Source organism: Dendronephthya gigantea, unplaced genomic scaffold (assembly GCF_004324835.1).
Source record: "Dendronephthya gigantea isolate DGI-Jeju-01 unplaced genomic scaffold, DenGig_1.0 000056F, whole genome shotgun sequence".
NCBI lineage: Eukaryota > Metazoa > Cnidaria > Anthozoa > Malacalcyonacea > Nephtheidae > Dendronephthya > Dendronephthya gigantea.
In genome coordinates this window covers 43,763-70,138 of record NW_021163066.1, presented here as the reverse complement: position 1 = coordinate 70,138, position 26,376 = coordinate 43,763, and the positions used below count along the sequence as shown (strand labels likewise).

General features: G+C 35.4%; 5 protein-coding genes across 7 annotated transcripts; 3 read left to right on the top strand and 2 right to left on the bottom strand.

Moving 5' to 3' along the window:
* The first annotated feature begins 43 nt into the window (after nucleotides 1–43).
* On the top strand, nucleotides 44–17,827 carry LOC114529517 (elongator complex protein 1-like). Of its 2 annotated transcripts, XM_028551335.1 has the most exons (42): nucleotides 44–167; nucleotides 488–645; nucleotides 757–906; nucleotides 1,217–1,298; nucleotides 1,458–1,538; nucleotides 1,637–1,722; nucleotides 1,962–2,064; nucleotides 2,159–2,249; nucleotides 2,413–2,530; nucleotides 2,650–2,740; nucleotides 2,868–3,089; nucleotides 3,379–3,589; nucleotides 3,706–3,882; nucleotides 3,963–4,066; nucleotides 4,205–4,308; nucleotides 4,378–4,534; nucleotides 4,687–4,796; nucleotides 4,862–4,935; nucleotides 5,021–5,099; nucleotides 5,186–5,265; nucleotides 5,349–5,405; nucleotides 5,484–5,558; nucleotides 5,642–5,727; nucleotides 5,850–5,986; nucleotides 6,174–6,297; nucleotides 6,410–6,565; nucleotides 6,743–6,880; nucleotides 6,952–7,013; nucleotides 7,156–7,218; nucleotides 7,319–7,379; nucleotides 7,482–7,595; nucleotides 8,325–8,439; nucleotides 8,543–8,670; nucleotides 8,769–8,923; nucleotides 9,003–9,069; nucleotides 9,247–9,837; nucleotides 9,958–10,412; nucleotides 10,581–10,696; nucleotides 15,901–15,931; nucleotides 16,379–16,462; nucleotides 17,336–17,407; nucleotides 17,756–17,827. In XM_028551335.1, the coding sequence occupies exons 2-36, from the start codon at nucleotides 499–501 to the stop codon at nucleotides 9,315–9,317; spliced, it is 3,876 nt and encodes a 1,291-aa protein (XP_028407136.1). In that variant the 5' UTR covers nucleotides 44–167; nucleotides 488–498; the 3' UTR covers nucleotides 9,318–9,837; nucleotides 9,958–10,412; nucleotides 10,581–10,696; nucleotides 15,901–15,931; nucleotides 16,379–16,462; nucleotides 17,336–17,407; nucleotides 17,756–17,827. The 2 variants fall into 2 exon arrangements, with proteins under 2 accessions (XP_028407136.1, XP_028407134.1); XM_028551333.1 differs by having other exon boundaries at nucleotides 9,247–10,412.
* Nucleotides 10,823–16,161, bottom strand: LOC114529519 (sodium/potassium/calcium exchanger 3-like). Of its 2 annotated transcripts, none has more exons than XM_028551337.1 (8): nucleotides 15,940–16,161; nucleotides 14,628–14,821; nucleotides 12,975–13,277; nucleotides 12,687–12,790; nucleotides 12,480–12,580; nucleotides 11,968–12,314; nucleotides 11,487–11,834; nucleotides 10,823–11,380 (listed from the first exon to the last, which is right to left on the bottom strand). In XM_028551337.1, the coding sequence occupies exons 2-8, from the start codon at nucleotides 14,776–14,778 to the stop codon at nucleotides 11,043–11,045; spliced, it is 1,692 nt and encodes a 563-aa protein (XP_028407138.1). In that variant the 5' UTR covers nucleotides 14,779–14,821; nucleotides 15,940–16,161; the 3' UTR covers nucleotides 10,823–11,042. The 2 variants fall into 2 exon arrangements, with proteins under 2 accessions (XP_028407138.1, XP_028407139.1); XM_028551338.1 differs by having other exon boundaries at nucleotides 12,067–12,314.
* A 34-nt stretch (nucleotides 17,828–17,861) lies between the features above and the next one.
* LOC114529520 (myb-like protein V) lies at nucleotides 17,862–19,526 on the top strand. Its single transcript, XM_028551339.1, has one exon. The coding sequence runs from the start codon at nucleotides 17,886–17,888 to the stop codon at nucleotides 19,314–19,316; it is 1,431 nt and encodes a 476-aa protein (XP_028407140.1). The 5' UTR covers nucleotides 17,862–17,885; the 3' UTR covers nucleotides 19,317–19,526.
* Nucleotides 19,527–19,676: 150 nt separating this feature from the next.
* On the top strand, nucleotides 19,677–22,009 carry LOC114529521 (spindle and kinetochore-associated protein 1-like). Its single transcript, XM_028551340.1, has 6 exons — nucleotides 19,677–19,826; nucleotides 20,657–20,870; nucleotides 20,979–21,119; nucleotides 21,210–21,345; nucleotides 21,458–21,491; nucleotides 21,743–22,009. The coding sequence occupies exons 1-6, from the start codon at nucleotides 19,742–19,744 to the stop codon at nucleotides 21,892–21,894; spliced, it is 762 nt and encodes a 253-aa protein (XP_028407141.1). The 5' UTR covers nucleotides 19,677–19,741; the 3' UTR covers nucleotides 21,895–22,009.
* Nucleotides 21,982–26,138, bottom strand: LOC114529518 (anoctamin-8-like). The gene is made up of 13 exons (XM_028551336.1): nucleotides 26,024–26,138; nucleotides 25,603–25,656; nucleotides 25,012–25,470; nucleotides 24,817–24,933; nucleotides 24,392–24,681; nucleotides 24,004–24,283; nucleotides 23,881–23,936; nucleotides 23,733–23,807; nucleotides 23,259–23,498; nucleotides 22,830–23,021; nucleotides 22,605–22,736; nucleotides 22,409–22,528; nucleotides 21,982–22,336 (listed from the first exon to the last, which is right to left on the bottom strand). Exons 1-13 carry the CDS (start codon nucleotides 26,055–26,057, stop codon nucleotides 22,292–22,294), a joined length of 2,094 nt encoding a protein of 697 aa, XP_028407137.1. The 5' UTR covers nucleotides 26,058–26,138; the 3' UTR covers nucleotides 21,982–22,291.
* Nucleotides 26,139–26,376: the final 238 nt, after the last annotated feature.

The following is a 26,376-nucleotide window of genomic DNA, read 5'->3' as shown; positions in this document are numbered from 1 at the left end:
CGCCCCAATGTCCATGTTCTAAATCCTAACTCTGATCCTGACTCAAACATGGCGGGGATTCCCAAATATTTAAAAATTTAAAACGCAAATTTTTAATGTTTATGGAACTATTTTGTTTCTCTAAAGACCAAAGGCATACCAGAGATGTAAAAGTTTGGAAATATTACGTATGTTGTGATTTATTTTAAAGTGTATTTGTTAATATTTATAAATATATTTTTATAAATTCGTCAACGTGCATGAGATAATATATTTAAACACGTGCAATTATTAAATATATATAAAAATTCTTTTGACGGAGGCTTTTAGCTAGCCAAACGTAGGGAAGTTTTATATTATATATTTCGTAGTTACTTAACCACATTTTTATGACACTACTTCCCGTTTATTTTCCTATTTATACAATGATAGTGAAATCAATAATGAATAATTGTACCCAAATTATAACGCAATTTACTGTAATAATGTACCCTAATATTTATGGTAGGCTTTGTTGATATGAAGAATCTTCAATTACTCACCTCACATGTGAGCAAAGCTATTCCTAACTGTCAAAATGCTTGCATGAGTATTGATGTTGACACCGGATATGTTTATCTTGTATCCTCAAATCATTTGGTTGGATTTTCACCAGAAACAGAGAGTGTATGTATCAACATTTCATATTGTATATTTTCAAGCCACATTCAGACTGAGGGCCTATAGATGTTTAATCTTAGATTAAACTACTATAGTTATTCAATTAATATTTTGTAGGTTATAATTGAATTACCATTATGTAATTTTAACCAAGAAAATGACAATTCACAAGATATAATTGGTATTCAAAATTTGCCCCTCCTTGATGCTGTGTGTTTTGCAACTGCTAATGGTGATGTTAATCTTTTTGATACTTCTACACAACAGGTAACAGATCTATAGATTAGCTAAAGCAATCAGGGAGCAAGGTGGCAGCGTTTTCAAACAACTTAGCATCAAATGTGGTACAACAACTGCCTAAAATAGACAAGAACAATCCTCGACTTTTCAACCTGAGGGCCTTTGTCAGGAGAGTTAGTCGAAACGCCGAGAAGTGTTCTGGCAGTTGTTATACCACATTTAATGCTAAGATTACCTAAAGCACTATATGTTTTCTAATGCTTCTTAAAAACTAAAAAGGATGGATCATCATGATATTTTGAAGCATAAATGGCAATGTTACTATTGCTTTATATAGTTAGAATGTGTTGGAAGTGTTGATAGTGGCCTTACATGCATGTCCTGGAGCCCAGACCAGGAGATTGTAGCATTTACAAGTGGTAATTTTACTGAACATCATTGATAAAGATACAATATTGTCTACTTACAAACATTTTAACAAGCAATGAAAATTTCAATGTAAAAGGACTTACAATTTTGCATTGGGAGCAATAGCATTGTAGACAATTTGAAATGACATTTGGATCACTGTTGTTTAGGTCAAGGTACAATCATTTTAATGAACAAGGACTTCAATCCTATTTCAGAAATACCAATACATTCAGAGATATTTGGAACAGGTTACTGTTTATGGAACATAAATCTTGTCTAAACAGGTCTGCTACATATTGACCTCAAATGTAAATTTAAAACATCATAAAATATAATATAATTTCAGATGAACCAGTAAATGTTGGATGGGGTAAAAAAGAAACACAATTTCATGGGTCTCAGGGAAAAGAAGCTGCTAGAATTAAAAATGAGGTAATGGAAATATATATTCCCTTGCAATAGTCAATAAGAAACTCTATTAACATACTTTACCAAATACATTCTTAGAAATGAGCATTCATTCAGAGGTTTTAATAGTCAATGTTTTGTTTGCAATAACTCCTATAAGAACTCTAATGCCTTGAAATCCACTGTCCCAGTCCTCCCTAACTCAAATGTCTTCATTCTTTTGCTCTAAAATTCTTCCTTAAAATGGTTAATTATTTTTTTAGGATGATTCAGAAATAATAATTCCCACAGATGATGATAAAAAACCAAGAATAGCATGGCGGGGGGATGGTCAATTCTTTGTTGTTAGTTCAATCACTGAGAAAGGTAGAGATAACTTCAAGCTTCAATGTATATTATTTAACCACATTTACTCTGATTTGATATACTAATATGAATGGATTCAATTCTGTTTTTGAAGGAAACAGAGAGTTAAGAGTGTATAGTCGGGAAGGTGATGTTGTTTCCACTTCAGAGTCTGTCACTGGGCAAGGAATGCCTCTTGATTGGAGGTTTGTGATTTCAAAAATATTTTGTCCACTTTGTACTCTTATGAACTGTGCTGTTACGATCCTCTATTGTGCACAGATGTCGATTTGTCTACCAAATACTGAATATGCTACTGAATACTGAATATTTTAATTTGGTATTGAAAAGTTCTTATCTACGTTCTAGGCCATCTGGAAATCTAATTGCCTCAGTTCAAACATCGGATGACAAAAAACAAGTCATCTTTTTTGAGAAGAATGGTCTAAGACATGGAGAGTTTTCTTTGTTCTCAAAAGACTCCAAGGTACTGCAATGCTGGTTCCCATTGTCAAATTTTATCGATCATCGCTAATGATAAAAATCGCATGTGAATTGCGATATTGAAACCATGTTAAAGAGATGTACCAAAACTTATTTTTTCAGGTTGTTCAACTAGGTTGGAATATTGACTCTAGTGTACTTTGTCTTTGGCTCCAAAACCCAGCACCAGAAACTGAATTATTCTACGACAATGGTAAAGCTGTTTGACCCATCTTGCTTTACTCGCACCACCCCCTATGTTTGTATAAAAGCTTTGTGTATGGCTAGTTTTAGGAATAGTTTCTTAAGTAGTTGATTTTCATCTTATCTGTCCTTTCTAGTTCAGTTCTGGTACTGCAGTAATTATCACTGGTTCTTGAAACAAGAGTTGAAATTCATGGAAAATTCTCTCAATGATATTTGTTGGGATGATGAAACCCGGTTAAAATTTCACATTTTAACAAAAGATGGAATTTATGCCTCGTATCGATTTTGTTGGGAAATATTTCAATCACGTGGACACCACATAAATAATGACGCCATGGTTGTCATGGTAGATGGAGGTATTTTATTACTTTTTAATAAATGATTAGTTCCAGATTTGTGGAATTATGAATGTTATTAAATACTCCAAGGTATATAATTATGGTGCAAACTGAACTCCTAATGTCTTCTGGATCATATTCGATGATCATCATAGTCTGTTACGAGTCAAGATTGTGCAAGTGTATAAAAGTTGGTTAGACTTGAAGTTTACTCCAGTTTTTGTTAGTAACAATGCGATAGCACCGACCCTCCAATCTTGTGATTACAATCATACACAAATTACATATTTTCTTTGTCGTTCTTTAGCCACTCTATTATTGACCCCAATGTCATCAGTTGTTGTGCCTCCTCCCATGTCTGCTTACACCATACAAACAGACAGCTCAATCAATTCTGTTACTTTCCATCCACCATCCCATCGTATGGCTTTACAACTTTCTGACGGCAGCCTCGTTATTGTCAAGAAAACTGTAAACACGAGTGACGATCAGAGCTCGTGTGAGTTTCATCAAACGAGGTGCAATATTATTAAAATTTTGTATTTGTACCAGGATATTCAAGATTCAGTAGCATAATGGCGTAATCTCAATAGTCTCTGAAGATTTTCCCAAAGCTATCGGATATTTCTTTTAGAGTGCAAGATTTCGAAATGAACGAAAAGTTGCGGAATGGACCTGGATGTTTTCGTCAGTTGACATGGTGGAAAGATGGTATTCTGCTGATTTTGGGGAAGTTGCATGAAAGTGGAGGAAATGTTATTTGTGAAATATCTTTATCCCAAAATGACGGAATATACCAAGCAAAATATCAGTATGTTTATATGTACTTGCTTGCTATATTGCTGTTTGGCAATATTTCTCATTGTATATTTTGTTTTTTCTTATGGATAGAAATATTTTGCCAGTGGAAAATGTTCTTCGACTGTCTGTGAATATCGACACAAGTTTAGTTATATTAGAGTGTGATGATGGATCTCTGTTGCGATATACGTCAGGTGAAGTTCTTTTCAAAATTTTAGACTTTCGTTGTTTACTGCAACTGAGACTGGTATTGCTTTCGAAACCACACTTACGCGTGTAAAAGTAATATAATATTTTTTAATTCATCGCATCAAATTTTTACTATATTCCAGATGCTGGTAATGGCGAACTGGAGCCATGGCTTAATTCAAGAGGGGATTCTATAATTCTATCACAACCGTGTATCTATATTGAGACTGTAGAGTTTGGTGATGAGGTTAGTGTTTTGTTGTAATATTTTTTTACTTTACTTTTTCTAAAATCTATTTGTTATGGTTTTTCACAGGAGGTGGTTGTTGGTTTAACTGAACATTCTCGACTTTACGTCAACGATAAAGAGATTGCTAACAACTGTTCATCATTCTTTGTCCATGATGAATTTCTTCTTCTGACTACCACATGTCATGTTTTGCGCTCTCTCAGCATTGTACCTCATGAAAGAGGTATGTATGAAATAAATGAAATATTTTCGATATTTTGATCTCAAAGTCTTCGTTGAGAACTTTTATATACCTGCATGCTGCCCTGCAGATGAGAATAGTTGATGACTTAAGAAGCTGCTCACTTCCTTTGTGTACCTGTACGTTCTTTCCAGGTTTGACATCGTTATTTGCTGGGAAAACCGTGGAGGAAAATGTGAGAAATGTTGAACGGGGCTCAAGAATTATAACTGCTGTTCCACAAGATACAAAAGTGATTTTACAGGTAAGAGAAGTCATTGATCATAGCACAGTTAACCACGATAATATGTTGAGTACTTTATGTTGCAGATGCCGAGGGGGAACTTAGAGACGATTCATCCTCGAGTCTTGGTTTTATCATATCTTAAGAAATGCTTTCAGAAGTACGTTATTGTCGGATTTATAGTCTTGTTCAGTTTTCAATATTTCTATTTCGTCGTGCTAATTTTACTCACTATTTGTATTAAGTGTAAAATACAAGAATGCCTTCACATGTATGAGAAGACATCGAATCAACTTAAACTTAATTCATGATCATAACTCAAAGGTATTCTATATTCGTACATTGGCCTATGCATGTGTATAAATCTACCTCATGAAGATCCTTTCACTAAACAATACTATCGTCGACAGCATTTCTTAGATAATGTGGCAAATTTTATCCAGCAAGTTGAATCAGTGTCGTCTATTAATATGTTTTTGTCAGAACTGAAGTAAGTGTGCATTTTTTGAACGCTACATGTTCCAGCTTGATCCAGCACTACCAAAGAGAACCTAACACTAATTTTCCCGTTAGAACAGAAGACGTAACCCAATCTCTATATTCAGAATACTATCGTGACAAAGATCCCAGGTGTGTGTTTATTGTACGTGGAAATAAAACATTACCAATAAACAAGTGTTTTAATCTGGGGTTTCTTATTTGTTTTAGTGAAGGAATAACGAATAAAGTTGACACAATATGCGATACTTTGAGAAATGCTTTAGAGGCGATTGATCAGAATAAGTAAGTACAGATTCAACTATGTATCTCTTCTGGAAATTATATCTCCGTTGATTCTTCTGCTCAATAATTTTACTATGTTTTAGATATCTCCTCTGCATATTGACATCTTATGTGAAGAAAACCAACCCGGAATTTGAAACTGCTTTACAAATTGTGAAGAAACTTAAGGGTAAAGATTTTTTTGTCATATCTAAATAATAACCAAATACCATTTTGAGTAATTTCAGTCATTGTTCATCAGTTGTTTGAATAATGTTCATCAGTGATAAAAATTATCTTTCTTCTATTCAGATGAGAAGAAGATCAGTGATGCTGAAGATGCTCTGAAGTATCTGTTATTTCTGGTTGACGTTAATAAAATGTACGACGTTGCCCTTGGAATGTACGATTTTCAACTCGTTTTAATGGTTGCAGAGAAATCACAGAAGGTTTGAATCAAAGATTAATTATTTTCTTTATGGAGAGACGATGGAAAATCTTACTAGACCTTGATGATGATCAACATTGCAGCTCTGACAGAGCTATGAATAATTCTACACGGGATTTTTACGAGATGATCCTACTTGGGCTTTTATAGGAGGAAAAAGCGGTAAATTACGAGCCTATATTTTTCAGGATCCAAAGGAATATCTGCCTTTTCTGAATAATCTTCGCAAAATGGAGGAAAACTACCAGAAATACTCCATAGATAAACATTTAAAACGTTATTCAAAGGCTATCCGACACCTTGCTAAATGTGGTAAGTTTAATTTTCATGTTATATTCCTTACTATTTCCTTGGATAAATTCTGAACATTTCATCGTCTTTCCTAGCTTTGTAATCATATATATTCCATTTTCTGTTTGGTTAGGATCAGAACGATTCAATGAATCTTTGCAGCTGATTCAGGAACAAAGTCTCTATACGGAGGCCCTACAGTTACACTCTGGTTCTGAATATAGAACGATAGCTTCAAGTTATGGAGAATATCTAATGGAAAAGAAAAGTTACGAGGAAGCTGGTTTAGGTATAAACTATCACGTTATGTCTTAGCTACAATGTTTTCATCGGTTGGTCTTTCATAAAGCTGGTTGGTAATTAGGATAAAATAGTGTGTGTTTCACTGGGGTTTAGGCCGGCGTGGAATTAGCAAGCATGAGAAAATTATTTGTACCTTTGAGTCATTTTTGCATTATTTTGTTAGTTTTTACACGATGTGAGAAATATGAACAAGCGCTCGAAGCTTTTCAGAAATGTGGAAATTGGAGACAAGCGTTTTGTTTGGCTGGAAAGCTTGCGTTGACTGCTGAACAGATTTTACACTTGGCTAGATCTTTGGCAGGTGAAAAACATGATTATCTGTATGTACAATTAGTAGTAAGTTTTTTATTATCATTTTATTTATCTTGTCAGGTTATCTTAAAAATCGTAATAATTTTGCCGAGGCAGCGGTTGTTCTGGTGGATTATGCCAACGTAAGTTTATTTGTGATAGTGGACCAGAGTTCACTATAGTGGGCGAATTAGGATTTGAGTGGATCACGGATGGATTAAGACTTTGGAAGCAGTCTTCAGTTACTGTAACTTATCTTGAAGAAACGTATATTCTATGTTTCAGGATTACGAAGGTGCGATTGAATGTACTATTCATGGTAAATTGTGGGAAGAAGCTTTAAGATTGGCAAGTGAAACATTTTTATTGTACAACGGTTATTTGCGATACATCGAAAGAAATCGTAATCATATTTATATTTATCTTTATATTTTATTGCCTTTTCTAGATACACAAGCATGACAGGGCAGATATCATCGAGACTCATTTTCAACCAACCTTATGTGAAGGTTTGTGCTTTTTTTTACATTATTTTTATGGTATTCTGAGATTGGTCTTTGTAGCCAACAAGGTAGCTATTTCAAGTTTATTATAGCATTTTCTGTCCTTAGTATGTGAGCAAATATTGTCATCATTGGAGTTAAAAAAAGAGGATTTCGAGCGATACAAGACAAGGTTAGCAGTTGTCAGGGAGGAGAAAGACAAACGCAAACTTGATGTGATTGGTAAAATTTTTTATCTGTTATCATCCCTTATGTCTGGAGTAACAATTAACACTTATTTACTGCGAACGAAGGAAACATTATTGTTTTGTGGACCCGAGACCTGTCGATATTTCACGAGATTAAGCCTTTTGGTTGTCCTTTTAGTTGTGCTTTAGTTGTCCTTTTAGTTTCCTTTTAATTGTCCTTTAGTTGTCCTTTTGGTAGTCCTTTTAGTTGCCTTTTTAGTTGTCCTTTTGGTTGTCCTTTTAGACCCCGTTTACACTAAAGCGAAAGTTTCCGGATTCATCACGAAAGCGGAATGTTTTAGTACCGGATTCATGTTGCTGTTTACACACGCAGCAACGAATCCGATAGAAAATGTACTCGGTTTTAAGCCGTATCCGGAAACTTTGAATCCGTAAAAGTCTGTGGAAACTTCGTATCCAGAAACATTTGAAACCGGAAAATTTTCTTGTGTAAACGCTTTGCACGACGAATCCGAAGAAATTCAAACGTGACGACCAAACATTTCTCCAAGAACAAGTAATGTGAGTGTAAACGGACAAATCCGCATACAGAGACAACTAAAGTGTAGTGTAAACACTTGGCGAATCCGATACATGTGTGTAACAATGAATCCGGATAATTTTACAAATCCAGAAACTTTCGTTCTAGTGTAAACGGGGTCTTAGTTGTCCTTTTGGTCGTCCTTTTAGTTGTTCTTTAATGTTGTAATTTTCTATTTGATAGAAAATGATGTTGATGAACATTCCAACGCAGATTTATTTTCTGAAACTTCAAGTATGAGTGGTCTTACTACTCTGACCTCATCATCTCTCTCCTCAAGAATGTCGCGGAGTTCTGGGTAATATAACACTGAGAATTGTTTTTACTGAAGGCGTTACTGCAATCGTTGCAAAGCTGGTATGGAAAAGTTGTAGAATTTTAACATTTCAACTTTTTTCTAGCAAGTCACACAAGAATCGTAAGAAATCTCAACGTAAAAGAGTCAGTTTAAAAGAAGGAAGTCAGTTTGAGGATTTAGCTTTAATGGAAGCTTTAGCAGAAATTATTTTATTTGTTGACGAGATGCAGGGTAAAATTTTCAACTTTTTATGACTTACACGTATAAGGTGTGAAAAAGTAATTTTTATCGTATGAGTGAAACGATGTGATTTTTTCGTTATATTTTAGAAGAAATTTCAACATTATTGAGAATGCTTGTGTTATTTTCCTTCCAAAACGAAGCGAGGGTTTTGCAAACCTCGTATGGTGAAATACTTGATATGGTTCGTAGTTCATTGATAGATATTTGGCCATCAAATATGCCAGAAGACACATCATCCACAGTAAGCTGAAATAATTAGCTAATTCATACCCTAGCTATGTATTTTTGCGTTAAACGTTCCTATATACGTAATTTTACAGAGTTTTGGCCCTCATTTGACTTCAAACGCTATTGTAAGATCTGTGAAGAACAAGGAAACATCCCAAGGTACAGGAAAATATATCATCTGACTCTGGTTATGGTTGTGAGAAAATATCATTATTTTATCATAGTTTATCGATAGAAATACCGATAGAATTGAAACTTGCTGTCAAGTCAGGACTTACGATATTTCACATTCAAACTTTCTACAAGAACTTTCTTAATTTCTTTCTTTATTTTCAGATATTCCTTCAACACCGGCTGTTCCTGTTCTTAAAAAACGTCTTCACTGGCGTTTGGACCAACTCAAGTAATACTGGACAATAACTGCATGAATCTCACTGATGGACAGAACTTCCATGCAAGGGATAATGACAGTTTGTACGTTGTTGTAAGTGCGAAGGGGTATAAGTCGTCTCGGGCTGTTTCTATGGAGTAACTCTACAGGTTTAAAAGACAATTTTTTGACGTTGAAACGTAACCTTTCAGATTTATACTCTCGGAACTAGAGATATCTTTGACACGGGTCATAGCTTATGAAATTAACAAGATTAAGATTAAGCAAATACATTGACAGCCAATGAAACACTCACTTGAACACGGCGTGAACCTAACAAATATGTTTGCTTGTTCTATTATTACAGAGCAACAATGATCATTAATTTATTTTAATCCTGAATTTACGAAGTCATAATTTCTAAACTTCTTGTTTATTAATCGAATGTTCTTAAACAACTCTTGTCTCGAGTACAGAAATTATTTGTTTGACTTTATTAATAGCTAATTGAATTATTTGGGGATTAACACAAAGCTTGCATGTGTATTACCATAGAGGTGAGTTATAAACATCATTTACTTGTTTAATTCAGCTTAAACTAAAACGAAGTACCTTCTCTATAACAATTGAACTGGAATTTTTAAACAGAATTAATCCACTTGCTTTGTTTATTTCAGTTCATCTTCGCAACAGAAATGGCAGATCTGTTGAAAACCCCGTAGGTGGTCCAGGGTTTGTTTTCCATTATAGTTTCAATATTGATTGTTTTAAAACAAGGTTGTCGTTATTATGGTCTTGCGTGGAATCAATGTTTGTTTCAAATCAACGAATAGTTATTGCTGTCTTCAACATTATTTCAGTTATATCAGAAATAAGAGCTTGGAATGTAACAGAACGCTTACAGAATTATACACAGTTTACTTCAAAAGGACTTGGAAATCTCACAGCATTTAATCTTACAAGTGTATTATTATATTCGCGTGTCGCACGAAAGTCCTGCACAATCGAAAATATCATATCACCTGTGAATAACAGTGATTCCTCGTCATCCGCTTTATGCTATAATTTGAAACAGCAACCACTGTTCAGAGGAAAATTACAGGAAGGCTCTCGCTTTGCATCGTTTTATAAAGTAAGTATTGGCAAAGATAACTTTGTTGTGAGATAATGAATCTTGCCCTCCGGGGGGATTTTATTTAGTGATTTAGAATCCTAAATATTGATCCTTGCTTGGTTTGTTTGATACCACGCTTTTGTGGAGGCGCGGAACACGTTAATGGTTAACTTTACATTTTTTTAGGTCCGTGGCTGGCTTGTTCTTGGTGTCGTTCTCACTGGAATTATTTTTCTGGTCGTCACCTCAGGCAGACGATCTCCCCGCCGATGTAACGCTTATTGCAGAATGATTTGCTGAAGGTAGGAATGTCTTATTCTGTATTATTGTAAGTGCTGCGGTCTAAGTTCTCCCCAAATGATTGAATTGCGAATTAAATTAATTAATTTCTCAACATGATTCAAGTCATCATTACAAATGATTCCAGATTTTATTCGTATCACGTACAAAGTCTTAAGATAATTATTTACATTGCGAAAAATTATGCAAACATTTTCTCTATAATCATTTCATTGACCTCGAATAGAAAACAAAGTTATAAAACCCATCACTTAAAGTTTAAACCCAAGATAATTTAAGCATTTATAAAATGTTCGACATCAATTGAGTACAAAATCCCGATGCGATATGTTTCTTTCCTAGTGATTTTTAATACCCCCCCTCTACTTTACACATCGGAGGATTTACATAACCAAATACATTTAATTCTATAACGCACGCGATCGATATAAATATTAAATAAACCACAAGATAAGTGCAACCAACTGTCTTTGTTAGAGTCCATTCGTGAAAGTGCATCATTAAAAATGTGAGTAATATTGAAGCCATAATGAAGAAACAGCAAATATACAGTCCATGACTGTTCAAAACAATTGATGACTTCGATTCAAATATCATTGTCTTGAGAGTCCAAGGGAGGCCAAGGCATAACAGAATATCAAAAACATTACTTCCCACGGTATGACTGCAAGCCATATCACCGTCACCTTAACAATAACATATATGAAATGAAATGGTTATACCGTCCAGTAGAAAGTCTTGTGAGGGTAGGGTTAAGTTTCTCCTGCGTTTTTATGGAAAACTTCCTCTCACCTTTCTTGGCGACGACCAGGCTGGAGATACAGTCAGGAACACTGCTACCAAAAGCCACTAATGTTAATCCCATGATTGTATCAGGAACACCGAACGTATATCCAACTAGTGTCACCATCCAAACCAGAATATAAGATGTCACTGCTATCCATATGATGCATACAAAGAATGACAAAGGATACCATTTCTTGCATTTGGGTTTTCGTACGTCAGGGATTGTGAAGTAGAAGCATATGTTCAATGGTAGGGCTAAACACCAGCATAATTTTTGACATTTTCCACTTGGCGGGTGAAATGGATTTCCTAAAGCAGCATCGAATTCCATATCTTGAAGGCAGCATTCATTATCTAAAACGAAATGTTTGACCTTAGTGTTTGCAGACATTGACAAGTCTAAATTACTTCAATCTGTTCCGTCCTGTAAAATGCTCGTTCGTCGTGGTAGGTTTTCACTTGTTCGTAAACATCAAGCAAATCACACCTTTGTTCGAAGAGCCTACGCTAGTTCCATCTGTCTTGATTTCAACCTCATCATCACTTAACATCAGCATCGCTGCTTCGCTAATCTTTTCAACCTCACCTCGTTGTTTTTTATTTTCCTCAGAATCTTCCTGATCTCCGTCATGTTTATAATGATGACCAGGGCATAACTCATCTGTGCCATCGTCCCGTGCTGGAGCTAACCCCGTATAACCCAGATGATGCTCTGGGAATTGAATAGCTTTCTCTGTGTTTGTGATGCGGTAGACAAACCTCTCGATTGATGGATTAAAATACATTAGGATTAGGTACAGAGAATATGAACACATCATCGTAATAGCTTCGTACCTGGAAACAGAAGATGGAACATTGCTTAGATGTTTCGTATTATTCCCTAATCAGCACAAACTTTGGGCCAGTGTTACTAATGTTGGTTGAGAAAATTATGAATCATAAAACTTTGTCTAAGTTATTGAAGGAAGGAATTGTAGTCGAAGGTAATGTTACACTTACCATTTCACGACGCCATCCATGATCACCAACACTAAAATTATCAACGCCAGAAGGTAAGACATGAGGTCACGAACAATTGGCCACCAAGACAGTTTTAGCACCTGAGGGAAAAGGAGAACAAGTTATGTGTTTACAGAAAGACCAGTTTTTGATGAGTGGCGGAATCCTGACGAGTGAAGCAAGAGTCTTCTAAAATTTCCGACTTACGTGTCCGGAGAAGAGAGCACAAACTCCGATGACAAATAAGACATTAAAAACAGCAGAACCTAGGATTGTTCCCGTTCCAATGTCACCTTTGGTTATGAATACACCTGAATTAAGGTGAAAGATGTTGTTTTTTGAGACATAATATGACAATGGATGGCTGAATTGTTCTTCCCATCTAAGGCTGTGGAAATCCTGCGTATTTCTCAAGTAAACTACTCCTTGTTCTTTCACGCTATAGGCCTCATTTATAATACTAACCAATCACAGAATATCGTTTATAATACTAACCAATTACAGAAGCGAACAGTTCAGGAGCTGAGCTTCCCAACGCCATAAAGGTTGCCCCAGCAACATCACTTTGTAAGTTACATCTTTCACATATCACATCCAATGCTGGGACGAAGTAATCATCACAGATTATAGTAATTGCCCAAAACATATAGAATGCGACTAGGACGTGTAGTAGTATCCCCCCGTACAATCTCTGTTTACGGTTCAATAAGTCACGTGGAAATTCCAGAATGGCCGGGGGGGTGCATTTTGGTTTTGTTGGATGGCTAAGCAAATGACGGACACTTGAAGTGGACGTTTCTGTAAAATACAAGAAATCGGAAATGTATATCTTTATATCGTTTCATATCAGCTTTAAAGCCAGAAAGTCTGGGGGATCATCTCTTTTGGATCCAGGTTTTTACGAAAACTATATGAACCAACTTTATTTAACTCGTCTGACTGGCTCTACCAGTTCCATCGGGATGAAAAAGTTTAAGAAAGATTCGGTTCATCGTATCCATGCAGTGCATCATGTCATTTCTGTTTTTGATAAACACTTGAACAAACCAAGAGTTCTTGTGTATCATATTTCAAACAGCAGCCGTGCCAAAGTAATTTGACATACCATGCATGTACTTTGCATTTTGAGAGCACCTGAATATTGGCCCCAACAAAACAGATTCACGCCGGCCAAAGATGTTCAACAAGACACCTCGTTTTGAATAAAAGATATCAAACTGGCGCGTAGCAGAGACTTTCGTTGAAGTAGCCTAATCAAACCTACAAATCTTATTTTCCTTATCTTTGCATGAACAGTGTATCTATATTTATAAGAATTTCTTGTCAAGCACCATATTTAAATCAAGGCGATCGTTGGACAAAGTGTTATTATGAGCAACACAAAGATGCTTTGATGCTGAATTCTATACATCCTGTCATAACAGATAGCAGTTTTTCTATATTATACTTCCTTTCGTCTTATTATAGATCTTTTGGTTTAAGCGTTTTTCAAAAACTGAGTTATACAACTAGGAATTACTACAACGTTTAGCTGTTTGTTCATATATCCATAAAGATATTTGCAACTACCACATCGCCCAATGCATCTAAACCGCATGTCTTTATTATCTCGTGAATTGAGTGTGATGTGTAGAATAATTCAACAAGAAACGTTATTTAAAAGCTATAATAGAGCGTGCTGTATAAAAACATGCATCGGAACCTAGGATTGCCCCATTCCTGTGCAACCTTTGGTTGTGACTATACCTAAATCAACGTTGTTCGTTGAGACTTGTCATAAAGATAATGTCTTGTTATACTCATGCAGCATCGTTTGATGAACAATCGTCATGCATTAGCCGCACATTGAATTGCTCAGTGAGGAAGCATGTTCCATTAGTGCGTTTTCTGTGTAGCATTAATTCCAAATTAATTAAAAATCTATTATGACTAATGAGCAGTTATGATGAATATAATTTTCAAAATACAAATATCACATCAGCTGGTACGAATTTTTATTAATCCATGGTAACACTTCGACTTCATGTGGTTTGAAAACGACCTCTCTTATAAATGTAAGAATATCTTTCCATTTGTTTGATTCAAGCATATTCATTGTCAGGCCTGTCTGCGAGAATACGCCGGGAGATTGAATTGGTTAGAACTTACCTATATTTTGAGATGATTTATGTCTAATTTCCAGATTAAATCCGTTCATATTTGTCGTTGATATCTGCAGGAAATCTTTCACCGTGTAAAAGCCACAAAATAAGGAGATATATAAGACAATGTATTTTATTTTCTTTGTAAAGACAGCCATTATTGAACGACGTAATTTATTTTACTGTATGGACTAGCAGCAGCTGAAAGAGAGAGAATAATTACAATATTTTATATTTGCTTTATATCAACCTCATTTGAATTTCAATTTTACAAGAGTCTCAAGTACACGTCCGCAATAAGTGAAAACTATCTTTATCCCTATATTAACTATATGCTCTATCCATGCCCAACGAATTATCCTGAGGTACAAAATTTAGGTTTCAAAGATTTATAGGTTATACTTCGGGATAAAGATATCATTCTCTTTGATTATGTTTGAGTGTATACCACGTGTCTCCTAATACTAGCTGTAAAATGTTTCGTCTCAAATTACAACAATTACGGAAGTTTTATGACATATTACGTATGCAAGTATACTAATTTAAATATGATCAAACCGGATTAAATGCTCTACATCAGGAAAGAAAATCCTATCATTTAAATAATCATCTCAAATAAAATACTTGAACATTTTTATATTGCATGTTTTTTATTGTTTTGTCTATGCATGATACGAATTCATCTAAGAATCATAGAATAACGTTCATGCAGAGAGGCCACTGCATGTTAATAGCAATGATTTCAGTTTATACGTGACCATTCACATAAGATAATATTACATCCTGCTGTGATTCCTTTCATCTAAAAATACTTCAGTATATCATAGTATTTTATACTGTACAAATCAAATAGTAATTTCTTTAAACCCTTCTTGAAAAGTGATCTTTAGATATAGAGGTAGTTTTAATTACGAAATCAATATAATGGACCTGTACTGGTCTCCTATAATGACTCTTATGTGGAGTCTTAAAAAAATCAACGCCCCAAGCAGCATACGGTAGTTTGGCCTTTGTTGGACTGGGTTTAGACTATTCGAATTCATCTAATTGTAGTTAAAATAAAAAAACAGTATAATATATGGATGTCGTGATGAAATATAGATTGTATGATATATTTTACCGGCCTTTCTCTCTGTATACGATTTTATAATAAAGTGAAAAAATATATAGTTTAGTTAATGTGAGAAAAGTTAAAATAACTAAGTTATGATATAAAGACATTTTCACAATTGTAAACAGTGTAATTTATTATTATATTTTTGTATTTATTTCCTTCACAGGTGGCAAAAATGAAGGAGAAACGAACACCAGGTACCTACCGTAGAAGACTTTCGTTATAAAAACAATACTTTATCCTAGCTATATTGAGTCAATGGCATCCTAGATTACTATTCTTCCAATTCGAAGTTCTTTAATTCTTGACGATAGACGGAATATGTTAACGGTTTCATGGTAGTTTACCTCATCAAATGTCAACGAGAAATTCATAAATGTTGATTATGTCATATCTATAAGATATTTGCTTCGATGATAATGTAGTGACAAGCAACTGATTGTGTTCCGGGGGGAGTGTTACTCTGCTATCTCTGAGCGGGTTCCGCGTACTCATGCGTTGTGTTTGGGTTAACCCAGGTTGTGTTGAGATTTCCACTTTGCCGTGTGGAAATTAAAGGATTTTTATCCGGAATGCTAAGTCATCTATCAGAAGAGAAATGCGCGCTAATGTCCAGTAATAATTCTTCCTTATTTTTTGTTCAGTTATCCCTCATCATATATGAACCAGTGACATCTTGGTAAAGCCTGTGTGGTTTCCATCAGTCTAAGCTGTCGTAAAGAAATCAGGTAATTGATCTGATGTTGTACTTATAGTTTAAATTATAGACTGACGTCCTTCAACACACACACACGAAATTATTTTTTATCACCAAATGGTTGTTTGAAATATGATTAAGTTAATACTTGACTAAGTTGACTGAGTTGATACCAGGCCTTCACTGATGACTTGCCACGCTTCAGCCTGATTTTCACATATTGTCAGTCATTGTCATTTTTGGTCCTTGACTGTCCTGGTGGTCCTTGGAGGTCACTGGAGATCCTTGGCGATCATTGCGGTCTTTGGCGGTTATTAATGGTCACTGGCGGTCACTGGCGTGGTTCTTAGCGCTCATTAGCGGTCTTTGGCGGTTACTAATGGTCACTGGCGTGGTTCTTAGCGCTCATTAGTGGCCGTTGGTGCGTAAAATCGAGAAACAATTATCTTCTTCATCAGTGACCCCCAAGAGAAATTAAGATATGATGTCCAGACATATGAAAATAATGCTTCAGTGATCGTGCGTTAGATGAAATTCTCATGTGCCTGAGATGAGAATATCTAATGTGACCTGCAGGCTGAAGTATAACAACCTCGTGCTAATCGTCTGAACCACAATAAATATATTTTGATAGTTTCCTTGGTGAGAATGCTAAACAAAAACAAGGACACCCGCTTTTATATTTTAAACCCAAATTTCAAAGCAGGTTTTGAGAGATTGCCACATCTATGTCTTGACATATCAACATTTAAAATTATGATTCTCATTTAGTAAATAGTTCAACAAAGAATAATATCTTGTTTCTAAATTAATGTTGATTTAAATCTTAAAGGTTTAAACCTAGTCAACGAGCGTTAAACCTTTTAAAGACTGCCGCAAACCACAATTTCCCATTAAAATTTAGTTGCTGATAATGATATGGCCTGTGAGGTTCTTTATCTTTCTTTGTGGAGTAAGAACTGTCGCAGTTAATAACGTATGTATACTTTGGGTTGTAATAACATGCTTTGTTATAAAAAGTGTTGATGTCTTAATACCTACAAATCATTCGTTAGCCAATAGGAACAAAGCAATTAAGGATAAGTCTTTATAGTACGTACGGAAGTAATATAGTTCTTTCGTAGTTGGAAAACCCTTCTGTGGAGTAAACAGTACTTTCTGATATACGTGTGTGCCTCTGCTGCTGGAATAAGACTGGAAATCAGTTTGGCTTAAAAATATCTTATATCTTTGTTGATTTAAAGATTAAACTTGTTTCAACATAATTCTGCTGTCATTTATCGACATTTACCTGCCAGGTTTTGCAACCGTATTGTGTTTTTAGTCGTACGAAGAAACATTTTGGGGATTGGAAAAATCACTTTCGTCAACACCAAACTGAAAGCAACGAACTGTATTAAAGTTACAACTGATTTGTCAGGTTATTTTGCTACAACTGAATACGAGCTTTAAAGATGTCTCAAAAAGATGAAAAGATTTCCTTCTCGGAGCAGATCACTTCAAGGCTTCATCGTTGGGTTCAGAGAACGACCAGCAAAGTTAGGAACGAGAGAGCTCAAATTGTTAGAATACAAGAAAATCCAAATATTCTTGAAGTGAACGAATTGAATGAAAAGAAATGCCCTCCGCGTGAAAGTTCTGAGAAAAGATGCCGAGAATCTAGATCGTATGAGGAATTAGAAAAGGCTTTGAAGGATTTAATAAATAACTGCGTTACGAATGACTGTGTTATTCAAGAAGGAAGTTCGATAACTCACGACAATACAAATATTAATATCACTAGGGAAGATAATTGCTCGGAATCTTCGCCATCTAATAAAACAAATAATGATATTGAAGCTAAAGAAATAAAGAATTCAAATAACAATGAGGCAAATGAATCGTCTTCCGGGAGTGATTGCCTGCAGGAAAATGAGAATAATGATCCAGGAAGGAATCTTAAATCACTGCCACAAACACAACTACATTCTCCCCCGCATTGTCAAAGCAAACAAACTGTCATTTTTTTAAGCGATGAAGAAAGAAAAAAAGCTTTGGAGGAGTTTGAAAATGATGAAAGCATCGTAAGTTTGAATGCTTCAAGAGAAAATGAAAAAGATTGCAATCCTGAAACGAGATCTGATGAGTGTTTTAACCATTTATCAAAATCCTCCGACGCTTGTGCTATTAATACATCATCTTGTAAAGTAAACACAGGATTAAACCCGCCAATTGATCGATCAAGTTTGAATGAACGTCGCTTTCAAACATCGGCAAAAACACTGAACAAAAAACAGCCATTAAGACGTATACAATCAGAAGGGGATGCTCTAGAGTTAAAACTCTCTTTCTTTGACAGTGACGTCTCAGAATTTGCAGCCACCTGCGTCAGACATGCGCAGAAAAAGCGCTTTTCTGATATCACTCCTGACGTGCACAGAACAGTTCATTCACCAGGTTTCCTTACTGAGGAAGGCACAAAGAGTTGCTCAATTCCTAAACACGAGGTGTCGGTAAGCACTGTTGAAGAAAATACGAATTTATTTGAAGACAATGATGGGGAAGAAGAAACGAAGCCAAGGCATATTCCTTTGTCTGGACGGTCTAGTTCGCTGAGCTTGCCTTTAGAAACGTCCAACTGGAAAAACAAAGCCAGTTCTTTTAAATGCCTAGTTTCCTCCAGTCTCCCACGATCAATTCCTAGTCCCTCGCGGTCGGTGCCTAATACTACGAATTCAGGTCCCAATTCATCGCTCTCAAGCCCCAGTCCCTCAAAGCCAAGCCCTAGTCCGAAGTTTCGCAGGTTTCCGTATCAACCGGTATTCTACGTACCAAAACCAAACGAATCACGAAAACCAGCACAATGTGGGTCTGTCGGAAAACAGTCGAAAGAATATTTGATTTAGCACAATGATGTCACTGCATTGAAAACATAATAATTAAGGAAGTTAATGAACAATTCAATATATTATTGCACAATTTGAATGAACGTCCTAATCACACTGTAAAATTATATAAAAACCATGTATAAAACTCTGAAGATGTATTCTATCAGATGAGCTCTGATTTCCATTTTTGTGGATCTGTATTGTTTATACTGCATAAATATGTAATCATAATAGGTTTTATGGTGTATTCATGGCTAATATATATCAAAAAATAGGTACAAAATAGGTACAAGACGAATATACCGGAATATAGTATGTTAGACTATGGTAAGGTCCAATTTACCCCCGGAAATAAAAATGAATAAACCCTCACCCGCGGCTAGCCACCTTAATACGGCGCCAGTTAGGGGCCTGGTGCGGTTATTTTGAGCGGAAAATTCAAAATGGCGGCGAATTTGGAAGAAATTGTTTCGTATTTTCACCAGAAATGTGCGAATGTTTCGCAGATTTTAGAGCTTAGAGGCATTGGTATGTTTTAGTTATAATGTATAAAGACTAGGATAAGTGCATAGGATTTACGAGACAAGTAAATATTTATGACTAAAGATGAAAAGGGAAGGGCTAAAAGTAAAAAATGGCGAACAAAATGAATTAAATAATAGAAAAATGTATGGTTGTGGGATGTAGGGACTGGATCTGGGTGGGTAACGATTAGTTAGAAACTGTTATTTTTGCTCATCTGCAGTTATTTTATAGTTATATTTATCATCTAGTGTACTTACCACAGTATCTGACTTCTTGCTATTAATTGTTAATTTAATCCATTTAGCCCATTTGTTTCTGTTAGAGGCCACGCCCATATTCATGTTGCCCAGCTCAAAGTTATCGTCCGCACACACCCACCCACCCAGCTCAAATGACGTCAGACCGTGGCAGTCAAATTTTAATGTTGCGTATTCAACTAGCAAGTTGATCACACCATTATAAATATCAGTCACATTTATTTCACAACACTAATATGTGGAATAACTGAAGTGTTTTTAATATTTTCAAACATTAATGACAATATACAGGCGGTTGTAGTAATTCATGAGAAGGACACTATATTTTGCAGCAGATCGATTGAAAAACTGAAGTGAGTTTCATGTCAGTATTCTTTTAATCTTTCTCAAATATGGAACTTGACGTGGAACTCACTGACGTGGAACACCACACAATAACGTTGAGAGCTTGAGGTAAAAACCCACCCACCGATAACGTCCATTCGATGTTTTGCCTGGCAGCATGAATATGGACGTGTCCCCTTATGAAATGTTGATATTACATTTGTAACTCATCATAATTCTACATTCTTGCAGATGATTCTGGTGACTCATTAAAGACTATGCAAGCAATCAATGACGAGGTTACTGAAGTTGAAGAAATATTGAATGACTTTAGGAAAGAATTAACCAAACAACGTAAATTGTTAAAACATGCCGAGACTGTCAAAAAAGCTCTTGAAGGATTTGAACAAAGAAGTGAATATATTTCAAAAAACTTGCCTCAACATTTACCAGGAAATAAATTAAGGTTGGTAATTTTGTAGTTCTTTATTGTCAAAAGGAGTTTATTATTTCAATACAATGATGAATTGTTGTAAAAGCAAGATTGGTTTCACTCTTTTGTATGTTATTGTAGCAAAGGCCCTGAAAGGGCAGTCGTCTTGGCAGAGAAGGGTCAACTTGCATCTACAACAGTTGAAAGAAAACCAAAAGTGAAAGTTGCAAATTATCATAAAATTGGATACCTGACCACAGAAGAGTTTGACAGTGTACCAAAGTAAGTTGCTAAATCTATTTTTAATGATTGGTGATAATACACTCATTGCTTTCACAATATTTTATGTAATATTATTTATTAATTTTTTAGATATTTAAAAGGCCGTCTTGACTATACACATGTGAACAACGCAATTGATCAAATTCATCAGGCCTTGGCTGCCAAATATAAAATCCTCAGCACTAAAAGAATTGGTATGGGGGAACATGTTATGAAAAAGTACAGGGTATGTTAATCGTTTTCTCAATCATGGGTCAATCATCTTTTTCTACCAGAAGTGTTCAGAACTGTTCAATTTTTTACTTCTCATTGTATAATTTTTATTGAATTTCTAATAGGAATTCAAAGAACAAGAAACTGCTGAGACAAAAGGTATTTTTCTTATTTTTTTGTGTGAATCTTAGGAAAACAGATTAGCAAGGATATTTTTCTAATTTCTTGGAAATGGCAAGAAATACCCCCATAACTTAACTGTTTTCAACTTCTGGGAAATCCTAGGAGTTGGTGTCTTTTTCTGGGGAAATGAATATCTTTCTGAAAAAGATGAAAAGACCTCCAGGATCAAGTACATGCCCAGAGCTCATTAAAAACCTGTCTTCACTCATCTTATTCCTAATTTGTAGGATGTTATTTCTTCATCAATAAGGATCTTAAGGAATTCTCCAGTTTCAAGTTGGACAAAGTTGGACAATCTATTTTAAATATCTTGAGGCATTGTGGAAAACTGAAAGAGGTACGAAGTGGAAAACTTGTTCGTTTTGTTGTGCTACCATAAAATATCTTGGTGTGATGTATTTGTCTTTATTATAAATGTTGGAACTTTGTATGTATGTATGCTATAAAGAAAGACTGCTCAAGCACATATTAGCACGATTTTGATCATGTTTATTAATTTAAAATTATATTAACTAGTAACAATCATAATGAATTTTCTAACTACTTCAAATATAAAAACAATATAATAATGGAGCACAAAACTATAAACCTTTAGTAAATACCTAGTCACCAATAAAAAGTGCATGTAGAGATGTTCAATATATAGTTTAAAGGAAACACATCATTTTGTATATTGCATGTTTGTAAATGTAACTTAGTGATATCTCGGATGTGTAAGTTAATTATAATGGTCCCAATATTCGTTTCAACGGACAAGTGCGACTGTGTATTCATAATTAAGACGCTGGTGATTTTGCTCCTCCGTTGTTTCTTTGTGCAATCTATGAGAAACGAAATTAACAGTTTTGTTGAAATCAAAATCATCTCGTCTTTTCGTGTCTTTAAGAATTTACCTTTTCTGCTTTCTCTGCTTCGCGTCGTTTGTGTTCAACTTTAGCAATCTCATCTTCGACCCACTCTGGGATATCAGGAATGGCGTATGATACTGCAAACTTGATGGCGAGAACCACGTGCTTAATAAATAAATATAGTTTAAAGATTTTCACATATCCTGCATGGGTAAACATCTTCTGCCAACCATTTAGTTACCTCAATAACAATGATAAGCAATATTCTCTGTGCAGGAGTCATTCCTGGAAACATTCGAGTCAATGAACCTCCAATTCCAAGTAAAGCAAGATTCACAATTACTGCTATCACTCCCATCAATTCCATTGCATCCTTCGGTGATCAAATGAAGAAAATACATTAAATTTGTTGAAGTAATAAAACCAAATAACCAGGTGAAATGTTCTCGAGTATTTCCTTCCTTACCTGCCATGTTCCAATGTTTTCAACACGTATGCCGAATGGTCGTTGAAGATTAGTACATAATTTAAATGCATCGCTCCGAATTTCAACCAAGTTGTTAAGTAACGCACACAATCCAGCCAGCGGGAAAGCACTTGAGAACAGAACTACGAAACCAAACTGAATGAACATCTCCAAATAGTCTTCAAATGTATCCTAAGAAGAAAACATAAAACAGTCGAGAGGTGGTATGATATGGACACGTAATAAGAAGAGATGAAGGAGAGCTGGTCAGAGATATTATGAAATGAAGAGATCAGAAGAAGATGTGAGGTGGTAGACATTGCAGAGAAGATGAGGGAAGCAAGGTTGAGATGATATGGACACGTAATAAGAAGAGATGAAGGAGAGATGGTCAGAGATATCATGGAATGAAGAGATCAGACAGGATACCTCGTATACTGGCATAGCGGCTTCGATTTCGGGCTGTTTTGCCTTGGCTGTATCAAGTTCAGCAGGTTTGTCTGGCTTAGTCGTGTTCCCACTTTTTGCTGCTTTTTTCGCCTCCTCTTTTTTCTTCTTCTCCTCATCTTTTTTCTTTTTCCACTCCTTAACTTTTTGTTTGACAAATGGAACCAGAGCTTCTTTCACATTGCCAATCACTTGTTTTGTAATAAGCAAAGCACCGAGTTGCTAAACATATGAAAATGTTGGTCTCACATTAGCAAAAACTTAGCACTTGTGTTAAAAGGATAATCAGAAACTTTATCTTGCATAATGTTATCTTTCTGCTGATTTGTCAAGAAGAATTCAGTGAAACGTTTGGGGCAAAGAAGAGCCTACTGAAGACTCTAATATGCAGAGAAAGAATACTATGTTTGATAGTTTAAAGTGTTCATAGTATCCATATCATAAAAAGAAACTTACTGTTTTCAGTTTGTCAAAGTTCATCAAAGCGAATGCAATGTAGAACAAGGAAAGATAAGCATTGAAGAATTGGAACTAGCAATGGAATAACATTATTGTAAGTTAGTTCTGCATTGATATGTTAAAGGCATTTGTGTCTGATACTTACCGAAACAAGTTTGATGATCAGATGATTTTCGTAAGTTTCGTCCAAGCGATAGTTTTCTGCAACACAAATGAACATGTTGAGATCCCGTTTAATTTACGTGAATAAAAAACTAACTAAGCTTACCTTTATCGTTTAGTTTATAGGCAATAGTTTTATAAATATCGTCCATTTTTCCAATAGAGACCGCGAGGGCAATCTTCGGTGCAAACTTCAGCCATTTAGGAGGATTATCCATGCCATCGACCCAACGTTGAAACTCAAATACAATGATCATTACCAGAAACACGACAAGAAGAGACAGAATGATCACGGGAAGAGTGACGCAATATCTGAATACATTGCGTTTCCATGATGGGTATGTGGGTTCCATTTTACCTGTGATGTGGCTTGGCTTCCATTCACCCTGATAGAACGAGGAAGTATCGTTTGATTCAACTTACGTTAATATATCAGAGACCATGTCTACAGTAAACCCTATCAAGATTACTGATGAAGTTCGGTAAATTTGTACCTCAAAAAGAACTCTCGGATCCTTTAGAGATTCAGACGGCATATCCAATGTTCCCCAACGATACGCCAGCTCAGCAGATCTTCGTTTCCAAGCCTCGAGATAAAGTGTCGCCCAAACGATGTTGAATATACTGAATATGAACATACACCAATCACGAATCACTTCACCACGCGACATTAATCCAAACATTATTATGCCAAATATCGCTGGAGCAAATAACCATTTGGTGTAAAGTCCAAGCCATCCAAAATACATCGCTATTTTAACACCGAAATAATCACGGATATCATCTATATATTGAAGAGAGAAGATCAATTTAGTCACCGATTAAGATGAGGGAGATCGATAATCAAGGATTTTATCATCTAGGTAATAGAGGTTTAGTGTAGTTTCTTTATTTACTGAATAATTTATTATATTGTAACCTAGAGGCTGTGGTTTGAAGAATGCTTTGACCCAAGTCTTTCGAAGTTGCGCTAAATCATCGTGATCATGAAGGGGGAAAATTTGTTCAATCACTTCTTCAACCAAAAGTTTAGGAACTGGAAAAACAGAAATAATTTTGACATATTGTAATAAAACATCTTCTTCAAACATCATCTGCATATCGTGTGACCTACCTATAGTTTGTCCTGGAACAAACTTAATACCAGCCAATTCATCACCTTCAACTGCTCTCATATTGTTGACCAATTCCATTATGATGCTCTGCCTGTCACCTGAAGTAAAGAATAACTCAGGATCTTCAATATTCAGAAACTCTTCTTGATTCTCAACTGTAAATTCTGCCATTCCTCCATCTTTTAATTTCTTCCTTAAACCAATTTCCTCCGCTTTTTCCATGAATACTTTGATTGATGACGTAAGAAAGAACCCGTATGCAGGTTTATCTGCCATTTGTCGCACGTTGATTTCCACTTCTGGTATTCGTGATCGCAGTCGTGATAGCAACCACATCACCACATAATCTTCGGTTTTGGCTGGAAATATGATGACGACATCACTTGTTCTGGTGACTGTTGATTTCTGCCATACTTTATTTGCGATCACAAAACGTCCTGCCCCTTTGAGCAAATTTTCTGTGAATAATAAGAACGTTAGCATGTAGTATTTTACAGTCGTGTAGATTGAGATTTTTCTCATTGCTGACATCAATTGCTCTACGATAGAAATATCTCTCATTTGGCCAAATAGTGGTAAAAGTGTCTTACTTTTTGCAGGATCTGTTTGGACATTTGGTTCTTCCTTTACCACCTTAACACGCTCTAGAAATACACAAGATTCAATTGTATTATTTAACGTTATTTAACGTATTATTTAACGTATTATTAACTCAGTATCGTACGAAGAGAAAACGCAGGTTGTGTTTGAACGATTGCAAAACAGATTATAATATCTCTTGAAAGACAAACTTGTTAGAACAAAATTTCCGTTTAACGAAAAAAACTGGTAAAGTAGGATTTGCACTCAAGGACTGGAACAGTTAAAAGATTTCAAAAACCTTGTTCTATCTTAAGGTGCAATAAACACCTTTGTTGCAAGGACCAGCCAGTTGTCAACCCAAACGTGCAAAGGCAACATTGCAAAATCGTCTGTTTCATAAAACGAAACTTTATAAAGATAAAGGTGTACCTCGAACCGATTTCATTCCTTCAGGAATCGGCATCTTTAAACCAAGAAGACAACTTGTTTTTGCGCTGCAAATGCCAACAAGACTTACTTCGAACTTTTGCTTAGCTAAAGCGCATTAGTATTGTTGTAAATTCCAAGGGACGCGATTCCCACAAAACTGATTGGTTGTTTTTGTTTTGGCAAATTAATAAACATGATATTGTTTTGTTTTTAGCAGGTACCACTAGTCTTTTTGGCATAAATTACGCGTACCTCGCAATAATTACGCTCTGGATGTATCATGTCATGTTATTCTGATCAATATGTTATATATTTTATATCAAATCGTGAATCTAAAGCTACCAAGATTCATG